We start from the raw sequence: 13,088 nt of genomic DNA, 5'->3' as shown, positions 1-13,088 counted from the left end.
CTCAAAGTCTTCTGATTTAAATGTGAATCTTATCTAAAAACTATCTTCACAAGAACATCTAGAATGTTTGACCAAGTATCTGGGTACCATGGCCTAGTCAAGTCGGCAAAATTAACCATCACAAGTCCACCCCTTGTCAAGTTGGCATTCATACAGTATGTCCTTAAATCATACTTAATCTCCAAATAGATAATAACAAGGTCACACTTATGCCTAACAATTACAAGTCTGCCTGCAACCAAAACACGCTAATGCCTTCCCCAAAAGAGGATGCAAAGTCTTTGGGTGGTATTTATTTACTTTTCTCCTTGAGGTACCATAACTTAAATGCAATACTTAAGAGTACTTGAGTTAACAATACTTAAACACTATGGTATAAAGTCAATAAATATGTCTTGTGTTACTTGATAGGAGAGAAGAAAAGAAAAAGAAGAGACAGGAGAAAACAAAGATTTTATACACACATACACATTCTTAACAAATTAAGGAAGAAATACTCCGGACTAGGAGAGTCCTTGTTTCTGTAACTGGTCACGTGGTCAGAGCTGGCATTTATAACTACCTTCTTCTATTACCCCCATCACTACCTATTCCCTTTGCCTTCTGCAAGCTCCTCAGCTAGTTGTGGTTCTTTAGCTGGTGGGATGACCCAAACCTTCATTCCTGACGGGTCTGGGCCATTAGACTGCCTACACTGGGTCGTTGTAGTTTCCCACTGACATCAGTTACCCACAGGGCCTGGTAATACTGAGACGCCCTAAGGGATATCCTATGCCGCAGACGCGCTCTCCCTCACCTCCAATTCCCCCTTGGTCGTCAGGACCAGGCCCCCAGCCAGCCCAGTAACTCCCTGCTTCGCCTGTTGGTTTAGAGGCATGAGGAACCCAAAGTGACAGAGGGCAGTCTGAACTTACAGTTCAATGGAACTCTTGTTGTGTCTTTAACATACTAAATATTAACATTTTACTAATTATTTTATTTATTCTCTGTTTCCTCCCCAGCAGATAAGCTCAGTGAGAGTAGGATTTGGGTCTGTTTTGTCCCTGACTAAATCCCCTGACCTAGAACAGTGCGTGGCCCATGCCAGGTGCTCAGTAAGCACCGGCGAGTGGGTTGGGGCCTTTGCTGTGACTTCCCTATAGTTCGGGGTGGGTGAGAAGTGACGGTCCCAGCCTGAGAGCCAGGCCTGTCTCAAACATCCTTCCTGACAAAGTGGGTCCGGCCTTCTCACGATGACGCTGCTGCGCCGACAAGGCCTCGGTATTCACACTTCCAGCCCATCCAGGACTGTTTATAGACTGATCTGGAACAATAAACCTGTCCCCACCCTCCTGGCGCCTGTCTCCCTCCATCCAAGGCCCATGTTTGAAGATGTGTTTAAATTCCAGGCCTACACTCAGCAGACGCTGCGGGCCAGCTCCTGGCCTGCAAGTACCGGTGAGGGGGGTGCCACCAGGATGTTCAGGGGCTCTTGGTGGCCGGGCCTCCACATACGGCCGTCCAGGGGAAGTGAGGCGGCTCTCGCCTTCACCCCGTGTTTGTTATTTCATGTCAAAGCCTTATCATAAACATTATCCTAGAGTGGGCCACCGAGGCTAGGGGCGAGGCGGGTTTGTTATTCTGAAGTGGCCGGGGGGCAGAAGGCATTGAGGCCTGGGAGTCTGAGCAGGGCCAGGCTTGAGGATTCAGGGTGAATGACAGGGAAACAGGAATCAGAGCAAGAAGGCACTTATTCGCGCCTGTGCACTGGGCTTTGAAGGCCCCACTTTCCAGCCATCCTCTACTACAAAGGCCCATTGGCATATCTGCCTCTAAAAGGTGCTCCGTGTGGATGGAAACCAAGTCCAATTAATCCAACAACCCCAGACGCCTGCAGAGAATCACTAGAAAGTAAATGTTTGTTGAATGAATGAATGAGTGTTACCTCCCTATGTCTGTTGGAAGCACCAAGAATGCACATGAAGAAGCACGTATTACTTTGAAGTCCTGGTCATGGGAACCTGGTTGGAGCTAGACAAAAGTAATTTCGTAGCCCAGCTCTGTCCTTTATAAGCCATGTGGGCTTGGGTCCCCTTCCCCTCTGCTTCTTTGTTTTCCCATCTGTGAATAGGGACACCTCCCTGCTGGCTCTCTCCCAAGGAGAACAGAGTGAAGTCCCGAGGGCAGTGGTGAACTAAGAGGATGGGTTCCAGGGCTGGATGGCCCAGGTTTGAATGCACATCCGCCCCCCTCCAGCTTTGTCACCTTCAGTGGGTTACTTAATATCTCTTTGCTGCAACTGCCCCCTCCCACCACCCCAATCTATGAAATGGAGCTAATACTAGCCCTACCTTAGAGTTGCTGTAAAGGTTAGATAAATTAATATGGGCTTAGAGAGTTTCTGACGCATAGTAAGTGCTCAATAAACATAGTGACCCTAGTAATCAATGGATGAGGACTGCTTCACAAATTGCAAAGGATGGATACGAGGCAGGAGGTAGAGGGGGAAGGTCGTGGGATTCAGGGTCAGCATCCTTCCCTCTCATAGTTCTTGAGTGTCTGCTGTTCAGCAGTGACCAGAGAGGCAGGCTCCCCGCCCTCACCAATCTCTCAGTCTAGAACAGGCAGGGAACAGGGAATTACCTGAAATGGACATCTCAGTGGGGTAAGTGCCACAACCAAGGGAAGCTCCGGGGTCTGTGATGGGGGTTGAGGGGAGTCTGGAGTGACGGGCTGGATTTCAGTCCCGACTCCACCACACCCCGGCTGTGCCACACTAGAGGTGCTTCTTGAATAATCTGATCTCAGTGTTCTACCTCTAAACATGTTAATAATAAATTCTCCCTAGCTGTTTTTTGGCTATTTCACAAGGCTCCTGAAAGAAAATGGGTATGGCAAGGTGTGGGGGATGAATGTGGACTGTGCCAGTGGACCTCGGGAAATCCAGCCCCAGACATGATCCAGAGCACAGCAAAAGGTCCTAGGCTGGGCGTCAGGGAACAGGGAACCCACTCTGCCCCCAGCTCGCCGTGTGGCCTGTGGGCAAGCTTCATCCTGCCTGTCCTGGACCCGTGTCTTTTCTCCTCTTCCATGTGAAGAGGGCATACGAAGAGATCAGTGGTTCTCAAACGAGGCTCTGTGGATTCCACAGAGAAGCACTGGGAGCCTGTCACGGTGGGGGGGACATTGAGCCAGCGGGACTTCAGGTAAATAGCCTGCCTCCTTTACCTCAATGAGGGAAGTTCCCATTTCTATCTGCTACACATTTTGAGTTCCAAGTAAGTTTCCTCTGGAAAACAATAACAACAAAAAAGGATTCCATGGCTACAAAAGGTTTGAAAAACTGCTGGGCCCTTCTAGCTCCAATCAGGGAAGGTTTAGGTCTAACTATTTTCTTCCAAGCATTTATTCCACACTTACTACATGCCAGGACTGTTCTCAGCGCCCTGCAGACTGTAACGTGCTTCATTCACTAGAACACCTCCCAGCTCCACGAGGGCCACATGACTGCAGAAGTGACTCCATGTGTCTAAGAGGGTCCGGGGGCCATTTCCCCGCCCCCCGAGCCGGGTCTTCTGGGCGCCTGAGCCGATGACCTCAGCACAGGCCAGGTGGGGCCAGCGCTGAGAAGCAGCAGGGCAGGTGTGTGCAGCGCAGGGTGTGGTGACAGGAAGTCTGTGTGTCCCAGCCCCCAGAGGAGGAGAGAGCTCCAGCCCGCCTGGACGCTTTCATCCCAGGCATCTGCTATGCAGGAGGAAGTGCCTGTTGCCTTAGCGATGTCCACGGCAACAAGGCCACTGCCTGCTGCGATCCATCCCCAGCCGCCCTGCTGCCATCGACACCCTGCGCCAGGTGGCTGCAGATTGGATTTCAGGGGTGGTGGCCAGAACCTGGAAGCCTGGAGAAGGCCCAGAGGTGGGGTGGTGGGGCCTGACCTCATCTCCAGTCAGCTCATTATGGGAAGCAGGCTGGGCTGCCAGAGCTCAGTGCAATCCAGCTCTCCTGCCCGCCCAGAAACAAAAGTAGAAGGGGATGGGTGGAGGTGCTCTCACAAGCACAAGCTTGGCCCAGTCGCCCAAGACAGTATTTTAGCTAGACTTTGTGTACCTATTACCTGAGCTTTTTTGTTCAGATTATGTGTTCTGGAACCACGTGGCTAATGCCACTTGGCGGAAACTTCTGCCACGTGGTGGCAGCGTGCCCCAAGTGCAGACAGAATGCCAGAGTTCTAGGGGCTAGTCTGAAGGGCTTACTGAGCAACCTTGAACTATGAATTGACCACAGCAGGTGTCAAAGCACCGAAGAAAGGATGGGTGACACCCTCTACCAGGCACAGTGCTGAGTTCTGCCAATGCAAAAATAAATAGGATGCAATTCCTGTCTTCAAGCCGCTCATCGCCTAAGGGGGGAGACAGGTAGCTAAAATGCATTTACAATCTATTGTTCACGTCCTGCTGGAGGGAAGCAGGGTGGGTCCCTCATCTCTCGCCACAGCTGTGCTGTGAAGCATTTACTCACATGTCTGGGCCCAGCTGCAGGCAGGCAGGCAGGCTCAGTGGGCTCAGCTGGGCTCACTTGCTTGTCTGGGAGCCGGCTGGCTGTCTGCCGGACTGGGACCGCCTTGGTGGGACGACGCAAACACCTGGGCTCTGCCACGCACGCCTCTCACCCTCCAGCAGGCCAGCCTGGGCTGCTCTCAGGGCAATGTGATGTGTAAAAGACAGCAGCACATGTGTAACGCTTCCTCCATTTGGCTATGGAGGCTTATCATGCTGGCCTCCATGTGTAATGCAGCAAGTCCAGAGTCAGAATGTGAAGGAGCTACAGAGTCCCATGGCCAAGGGTATGTATATAGGGAGGGGTTAAGGTTTGGGGCCATTACTGTATCACTCTGCCACACAGGGAGACCGTGGGAGCTCTGGGGAGGGGCCTCACCCAGCCCCCAGTTGGTCAGAGAAGCTTCACGGAGGAGACATCTGAGCAGATCCTGGAAGGCCAAGTCTCGATTTGCAAGTGGAAAACAGAGGCGGGAGGTCTCTCATGCACAGGGAACAGCATATACAAAGCACAGAGACAGAAGACTGCTGAGTAGTTCAGCATTTGGAGACACAGGGGCTGGAAACGAGGTCACTGACCACAGCAGCGGCCAGGCCGCTGCCTTGCAGGCTCCAGTGAGGAGCTAGGCTTTTATCCCCTGGGCAGGAGGCATCCATGAAAGTTTTGAGCGAAAAAAGAAAGATGAAGTCCATCAGATTTGTGTTTTTAAAGGATAGCTGTGGCAGAAGAATATGGGATAGGTGGGAAGTGGGGTGGGGGGGAGTCTGCAGAGAGGAGCATGGGTTGCAGTGGACCCAGTGAGAGAGGCTTGGGCCTGAACTGGTGTGGACTAAGGCTGGGGGTGTGTTGTCCAAGACAGTGTGCAGACAGGATGAACAGGGCCTGAGGACTGCCAGGGAGGCTGGAGCTGGGGAAACAGCAAGGACAGGTGGCCCGAGACCACCTCCTGGCGTTTTGCACAGGAATTGCAATTGTTTTTCCCTCTATTTGTGCTAAATAACCCACTGACTGGTCAAGCTCCTCCTTTTTGTTGGCCAAAGGAGTCTGGGATGCATAGCTGTGTGAAGCTGGCTCTAGTCCCAGCCGTGCAGAATTGGCCACTTCCCCTCCCCTCCTTGGCTTCAGTTTCCCCATCTAAAATGGGACATTTTAGATCATCTCTCAGGGCCTTGTGCCTTGGGCAAGGCATGTTCCATTAGAGCCATGGTCCTCAAATGCCAGAAGCAACTGGACCGCTAAAGAGGTTCCCAGGGAGCCTGTTAAAAATACACATCCTGGGCTCCACCTCAGAGATTCCAATTCTGGAATCTCTGATATTTTTGTGTAGCACTCCAAGTGATCCTGATGCCTGGCAGGTCTGGCTGGGCACAGCTGTGTCCCCAGGGCCTGGTACAGTGGCCCAGAGCACAGAGGGGCTGGAGGAAACGCGTGCTGAATGGCAGCACAGGTCTAACTTGGGGGCTCAGCTCCTAAGGCCTTTGCTTGGTGTGAGGATGGCTTCTGGAGGAGGTGGCATTTGGGTTGGGCCTTGACATCTAATGGGCTTTCTGGTTTTTTGTTCATTTGTTTGTTTTGCTTTGTTTGGGGGTGCTCTTGATTCCAAAATGAGTCTGTGCTCCTTCTAGAACTTATCTAGGCACTCGAGAAGAAAGGAGTCAAAAGAAAAACTCGCCCATCATTCCAAAACCCGGACACAACTAGGGCTCTCTTTGCCACATTATTAGATAAGATGTTGATGCCCAGAGCAGTACTGGGAACCTGTGAGGGCAAAGGGCTGGAGATGAGAGCAGGCTGAATGTGGTGAGAGGCCAGTGAGTGAAGAGCGGGAGACATGCAACATTCGGGCGGTGCCAGCTGGTGTCAGGCCCCTCCCATCTTTTCACACACTCTGTTTCAGGCCTGTTGCCCCAAAGTCCAGCGGGAGGAGGGCCAGTCCTGGAGGGGTCAGGGGCCTCAGCCAGGGTCCCTGAGCACAGCCCTGACGCCTCTCCTCCCTCTGCGCAGGTGCTGTTTGCCCTGAACCAGACCCTGCTGCAGCACGAGAGTGTGCGGGCCGGGAGCTTGCAGGCACCCTACACCACCGAGGACCTCATCAAGCACTACAACTGCGGGGACCTCAACGCCGTCATCTTCAACCACGACACATCCCAGGTGAGGCTCCCCTCCCCCAGCCTGGGCAGGCTCCGGGACACCAGTTCCCAAGGCCAGGCCCATAGGAAGGCATTTATTAGACACCTACTGTGTGCCAGGCGCAGGCAATCATCTCTCCAGCCATGGTAAGCAGGAGCTTTGGCATCCCCGTTTTATAGATGGGGGAAACTGAGGCTCAAGGACGGGAAGAGACTTGCCCAAGGCCACACCACTTATTAGTTGTTATCAAGTTGTCAAGAGCAGAGCTTGAGCCTGGTGTGTGTGACTCTGGGGCCTAGACCCTGGAAGCTTTGCCTGTAAGAACAGGGAGGCTTCGATGAGGCTTCATCCAGCATCTGGGGAGATTAAAGCCCAGAAAAGGTAAAGCTCACAGGTGCTCAGAGCTTGGGCTTGAGTCCAGCCCAGGGCTCTCTGCCTCGATTCGAGTCCTAGAGGAAAGATTCCCCCCAGGCTGGGCAGACAGTGAGTGGGAGCCGAGGAGCTGAGCATGGCTCCACCAGGCCTCCCGTTGCCCTCGGGATAAATTCCAAGATACTTTGTAGGCAGTCAAGGCCCCCTCTCTATGTCCTACCCTCCACGGACCTCATCACAGCCCAGGTCTCCCGCCCCAAAGACCTCATTTTGCTGACCTCTGCCACTTGTAGCACTTCCCCTATGCACCTTGCCCTTTCCCACAGTTCTGCCTTTGTTCAGGCTCCTCCCTCCCAGTTTCCTCCCACTCGGGCCATGGTCCAGCGTCATCTCACCTGCGAAACCGCCCTGACACCCTGGGTGGAGTTAGATTCTCTCCCGGGCACCTCTAGGCTCCCTGTGCTTTCTGTGTCTGGTGCTTGATTATCCATTCATTCAAGAGGCAGCTGAATTAGTCAGAACAGGCCACCTCCCCGCTCAGGACACTGAATGGCTCCCGATTTTTCTCAGGATAAAGCCAGAGTCTCTGTGATGGCCTGCGTGGTCCCGTGGTCTTTCCCCAGCCTCCACCCCATGTCCTCTGCCTCCCCCCCTGCCCGCCACATGCCACTCCAGCTGCGCAGGCCTCCCTGCTGACCCATGAGCCCACCCACACACTTCGCCTTTGCACTGGCTGTTCGCTCGGCCCGGAAGGCCTTTCCCCAGGTGTCACCATGGCTCACCCCCTCTCTGCCTTCAAGACATAATGCAAATGTCATCGGCTCAGTGAGGCGGGCCCCGACCCGGTCTAGAATTGCAACCTGACGCCCCTCCCGCCCCCGCCAAAATGTCCCCTTTACGATGCTCCACCTTTCCTCATGGCCTTTATCATCTTCTCGCGTACTTATATATCTTGATTCATTGATCAGTCATTATTTATTGTCTGTCCTTTCCCACTACAGCATAAACTCCCTGAGGGCAGGGTTTTGGGTCTGTTTTATTCACTGATAATTGGCTAGAGCAGCGCCTGGCACAGAGCACGACTCAGTAGATATTGGATGAATGAAGGAAATAGTTTATAAATGCCAGGCACAGTGCTATGGAAAGGGATATGGTGGGGCGCCAGAGAGAGCTGCCCTCATGGGGCTGAGGGTCTCATAGGGAAAAAGGGGAGATTCAACAAGCGACTGCACCTAAGCATGATCCTTGCTACGAGGGGGAGTAGAGGATGCCCTTAGAGCCTGTGGCAGGAGCAGGAATTTAGGTGGGCTTGGGGGTAGGGGTGGGGCAGGGCTGGGGAGAGAAGGAAAGACTCCTGAAATAAGAGAGGTCAGAGAAGAACCTGAATTGGCCACAGACAGGAGGCAGAAGAACATTCCGGCAGAGGAAACCACGCAGACAAGCTGGAGGCAAGAGACAGCAGGAGGAGGGGTGAGAGTTTGGGCTGGAGGCATAGCCAGGGACCCCGCTAGACCCCAAGCTCCTCGAGAGCAAGGGTGTGCTGTCCACTCTCGTCGCGCTGCCCAGCGCAGGGCATGGCACAGAGCGAATATCAGTGAGCGATGCTGCACGGGCACACGCAGGCGTGTGCGGTGCTCGGTGCAGTGCAGAGAGTGAGGGAGAGGAAGGATGCGGAGGCCCTGCACAGAAGGCTGGGATTCCGGGTGCCCTGACTCTCTCTGGTAGAGGAGAGAGGGAGGAGGACCCTGGCAGCACGAGGCTCACAGGCGTTTCACCAGCCATCCACCCACCCTGTGACAGAGCCTAGCACCGCATCCTCCGCTGGGCAGAGGCTGGCGAGCCCTGAGCAGCCAGGGAGCTGTGTGCCTGAGGGGTACCCGTCACCACTCAGGATGGCCTGGCCGTGACATGGCCAGGCTGGGGAGAGTGGTGTGCAGGACAGGGCCCTGGCCACGGAGGGCAGGACACTAAGCTGAGAGAGGGAAGAATGGGGTGACCCCGGGGGATGACAAGTTCAGAGTTTCTTTGCGCAGTGTCCAGAACCACTGGCATGTCTCTGACAGGTGAACTACGTCGGGGGTCTCCTGGCAGTGCCTGTACTGAAGTACAGCAGAGGGCACAGGTAGACTGGCCCACCCAGATTAGAATAGCAACCCAGGGGTGCACAGGCTGAGTCTAGCCCTCAAGGGAGGGACTAGGCAGCCCCGCCCCCAGACACAGACAAGCCTAGTGTCAGGGCAGCAAGGCTAAATCCAGTGCCCGCGTGCTAACAGAGGAGGGGTCTGCGGCTGGAGGTCTCGACGTCACAGGGGCTGGAGGGGGCAGTCACCGCCTGCACCTGGGGAGGGCTGCAGGTGAAGGTGGTATTGGACCAGGCTTGAGAGTAGAGTCTGGCCAGGTGTGGACAAAGGCAGGGGCTGGCAGGCAGAGCGAGCTGCGTGGCAGGGGCACAGGACAGTGGGAGGTCCTGAGGAATGATCTGCAAAGCAGACGGCAGATCATATGGGGGTGAGAATGTTCACTGAGGGGCCGACACCCTGGGGTGTTTAAGCCAGACAGGGACGTGGTCAGAAAGATGCCTCCGACTGCAGTGCCGAGGCTGCTGGAGCGGCCTCTGGAGGCCGGGGCCGGACAGATGCAGGGCCCAGGATGATCATACTGGCGGACAGGGGCCAGGCACACCTCACCCTTGGTCGGCTTCACCTCATCCCCCCTCCATCTCACCTTCAGAAATAGCTGAGGCCCTGGCCTCCCGCAGCTCTCCGGTCACTAGCACTGTCAGTGCCCCCAAATCAGCAGGGTGATCCAAAGGCCCCTCCCCTGGGAAGCCCTCTCTGAACCCCCAGCCTGCGTTAGGTGTCGAATAGCCATATATATTTATTGTCCATACTCAGACACTATTGAGAGTAAAAGGTCAAATGTAATTGAGTCAGAATAATTCATAGGCATGCAGCAGTCTACCGTAGCCATGAACCTGGATTGCCTTGAACAAACCAAGACACGTTGTCACCCTATTAGGGGCCTCCTCCAGGCCCCCACATCCCTCGCTGCCCTCTAAAACATGTGTGCCCCAGTGTTCTGATCCCCACTGGCTGTGAGCCTCAGCCAGGGCAGCAGACCCTGTCTTAGGGTTATCTGTGGCCTCCTAGCTGGACACAGGGCTGGACCCATGGAAGTTCTCAGAAGGTGTCTGTTGGATGGACAGGATAAAGAGAAGGGATGAGGACACTGAGGTTGTGACATCAGCAGACCTGAGCCCTTGACCACTAGACCTGACCCAGTCCTGGTCGGGGGTCAGGGGAGCCTCACAGCCCCACTCCAGCTCTGCCTGGCCCATCTTCTCATCACTCCATCTTGGACCTATCACTTTAGGGTCCTGGGGACCCGACGTGTCCTCTTTAAAATGTTATCGTATGTCCTGCACTTGAACTTGTTGCAAGAGATTTAAGACTCCCAACAAGTCTAATCACATCATTAATTTGCTTCCATCCAGCCAGGCCTCATCCTTGGCGTGGAGCCAGGAGCCATCAGCATGAAACATGCAGAGAATGTCCGCCAGCTGCAGGGCAGCCCAGGGAACCCAGTGGCTAGCCCAGCTTCTTTGTGGCTTTGACATGGAACTTTCTAGTTCTTGTTCTTTTTTTTTTTTTTTTTCAAGCTCCCTAAAGATTGAATGGAGATTCGTCATCCACAAATGCACACTCATGGTCAGGGACCTGAGGAGGGAGGGCTGGACACATCACAGGGAGAAGGCCTCTGCCTGGACGCTTGGAAGAGGGGAAGGGAAGCAGAATGCTGCCTTCAGGCTCTCTGATGGTTCTGAAGGCCATCTCTCTGTCATCTCCATCTCTATCCCCTGTCCAAGGCCACCCTTCACTGTAGCCCCTGCCGTCAGAGGGGAAAGATGATGCAGCCAGCCCCATCCTCCAGGCTAGTTGTACAAAGCTGACGTTTAGTCAAGACTTCCTTTGTGCCATGCGCTGTGCTAAGCACTTGCCAAAACTGATCTCATTTAATTCTTATAACAATATATATAACCCCTATATGACCAATTTGGAAACTGAGTCTCAGAGAGGCCAAGTAACTTGTGAGTTACAGACGCCACCCAGCTGGTAAGTGGCAAAAGGAGGATTCCAGCCCGAGCTGACCCAGCTGTCTGACTTCAGGACTCACATTCACAACCTCCAGAGCTGCTGCCTGCGAGCCCGTCCATTCATCCATGCATCCACTCGTTGAACAAATATTTATTTGTCGGTGCAACATCGTCCCACGTTCTCTTCCATACCCAAGGAATGGAGAGAAGCCTGCAAGGGCCAGGTTTCCAGAAATAACCCTTCTGAGTCACAGCCTCTCTTGTGCTCCTCCCCCACTCAGAAGCCTGCAGTGTTTCCTATAGTGGCATCAAGTCCAAGTGTGGCCTGTTTTACCAGGGCTGCCAAGCATCCGCTCCATGGTTAGGGGAGGGAGTAAGAACTCTATTCCTTCATATATCCATTTGCCAAACAGTCCCCAAGCACCAACTCTGTGCTGGCCCTGATTGGGCACTGGCAGAGCTGCTGCATACAGCTACCTAGGTTGTGCACTGCTCAAGTTTAGGGCATACCGGTCGTATCATTGTCTTGCTCATCCCAGAACAGCGTATCAGGCCTTTCTGGCAGAGAAGCCCCTCTCACTCAGGGAATGCCCTGGTCCTTGGCCAACAGATAGCAGAGGCAGATGTCCCAGCCTCCCCAGAGTCCCTCTGGGTTCAGCCTCCGTTGATGCCTCCATTTTCCTCAGAAAGAGGGCTGAGAACTCGTCAGTGGCTCTAGAATCCATGTGGCTGGGCTAAAACCTGCAGGAACTTAGTCTCCTCGTGCTAGACTCTCCATCTGGCCAGTTCAGAAGTCAGCTAGGCCTTGTGTCCTGTGCTTTGGGCCTGGGTTGGTGAAGACAGAGTGGTGAAGGGGGCACCCCTTGTGAGCAAGGGCTTGGAGGTTAGCATCACACTGGTGGATTGTGGGGAAAGAGCAGGTATTCTTACTCATGGCCTCAGGGTCCTCAGTGGTCCATGGCTTCCTCTCCCACCCCACCCACATGCTGAAGGCCACAGCACTGGAGCAGGTTAGAGAGGAAACATGTTGGGAACGGAAGAACAGGAGGAGGTGATGTGGTGAGGAGGGACGGCACATCTTTATGTTCAAGGCTCCAGAAACCTGTGCTGGGCACCTACTTTGTGCCAGGCACCTACTCTGTGCCGGGCAGCAGGGGCCCAGGAACGACAGAGGTGCTGTCCCTGAACTCAGGGAGCTCTCTGCCTCGTTCAAGGACACGTCAGAAATGCTGGCCCCAGGCCATGCGGCTGAGTGTGGACATGGGGCCGAGAGCTGGGAAATATGGATAGCTCCAAGCCAGGTTGTTGAACAAGCCACTGTTATGGAAGGAAGCCTTGGTCCTGGAGTTGAAATTTTCAAGAAGGGATGGAGGGTTTCGGTTACGTCCTGAGCAGCGGTGGAGCTGGGCATGCAGAGATAGTGGTGGCAACAGAAGGTGGCCAACCACGGCTGATACACTGGGAGAACCAAAGGTTATGACCCCTCCTCTGACCTCTGTAAGGTGGGGTGGGCTGAAAGGTGTCCACGACAGCACCCATCATCTCATGCAATCCCCCGCAATACCATCAGCCCCATCTTGTACATGAGGAAACCTGGACTCAGAAAAGTTAAGTAACTTGGCCAAAGTCACACAGCATCAGAACAAGGCCTGAAGCCCAGGTCAGCCTTTTTGCTACACAACGCAGACAGCTCAGCTGACCCTCCACACCTGCTTGCTGAACCAGATTCCCTGTACGTGCCAGGGACAGGGTCAGTGCTACAGTGAGAGCCTCCCAGGACCTCTGTGTCCGGAAGCCGAGGTTCAACAAGGCAGAGACGCGGGAGTGATACGTGTGTGAGGGTGGCGTCCAGGGCTCTAGCCTGGCTCTGCCATTTAGTTAGCTGTGTGGCTCTCCACCTGTCTGGATCTTTCGCTCTTCTTTCTTTATTTGTGATACTGGGATAACAGCAGTCATC

The 13,088-nt window shown here is 54.1% G+C and overlaps 1 protein-coding gene across 2 annotated transcripts in view; it reads left to right on the top strand.

The window, feature by feature from the left end:
• TRABD2B (TraB domain containing 2B) overlaps positions 1-13,088 on the top strand; it is a 220,996-nt gene that overhangs the window by 170,949 nt on the left and 36,959 nt on the right. For both annotated transcript variants that reach the window (XM_059922245.1, XM_059922237.1), the window contains exon 3: positions 6,541-6,687. In XM_059922245.1, coding sequence (XP_059778228.1) covers positions 6,541-6,687 — 147 coding nt within the window. The remainder of the gene's footprint in view (positions 1-6,540; positions 6,688-13,088) is intronic.

Source organism: Balaenoptera ricei, chromosome 1, assembly GCF_028023285.1.
Source record: "Balaenoptera ricei isolate mBalRic1 chromosome 1, mBalRic1.hap2, whole genome shotgun sequence".
Classification (NCBI taxonomy): Eukaryota; Metazoa; Chordata; class Mammalia; order Artiodactyla; family Balaenopteridae; genus Balaenoptera; species Balaenoptera ricei.
This window is presented reverse-complemented; position numbering and strand designations above follow the sequence as displayed.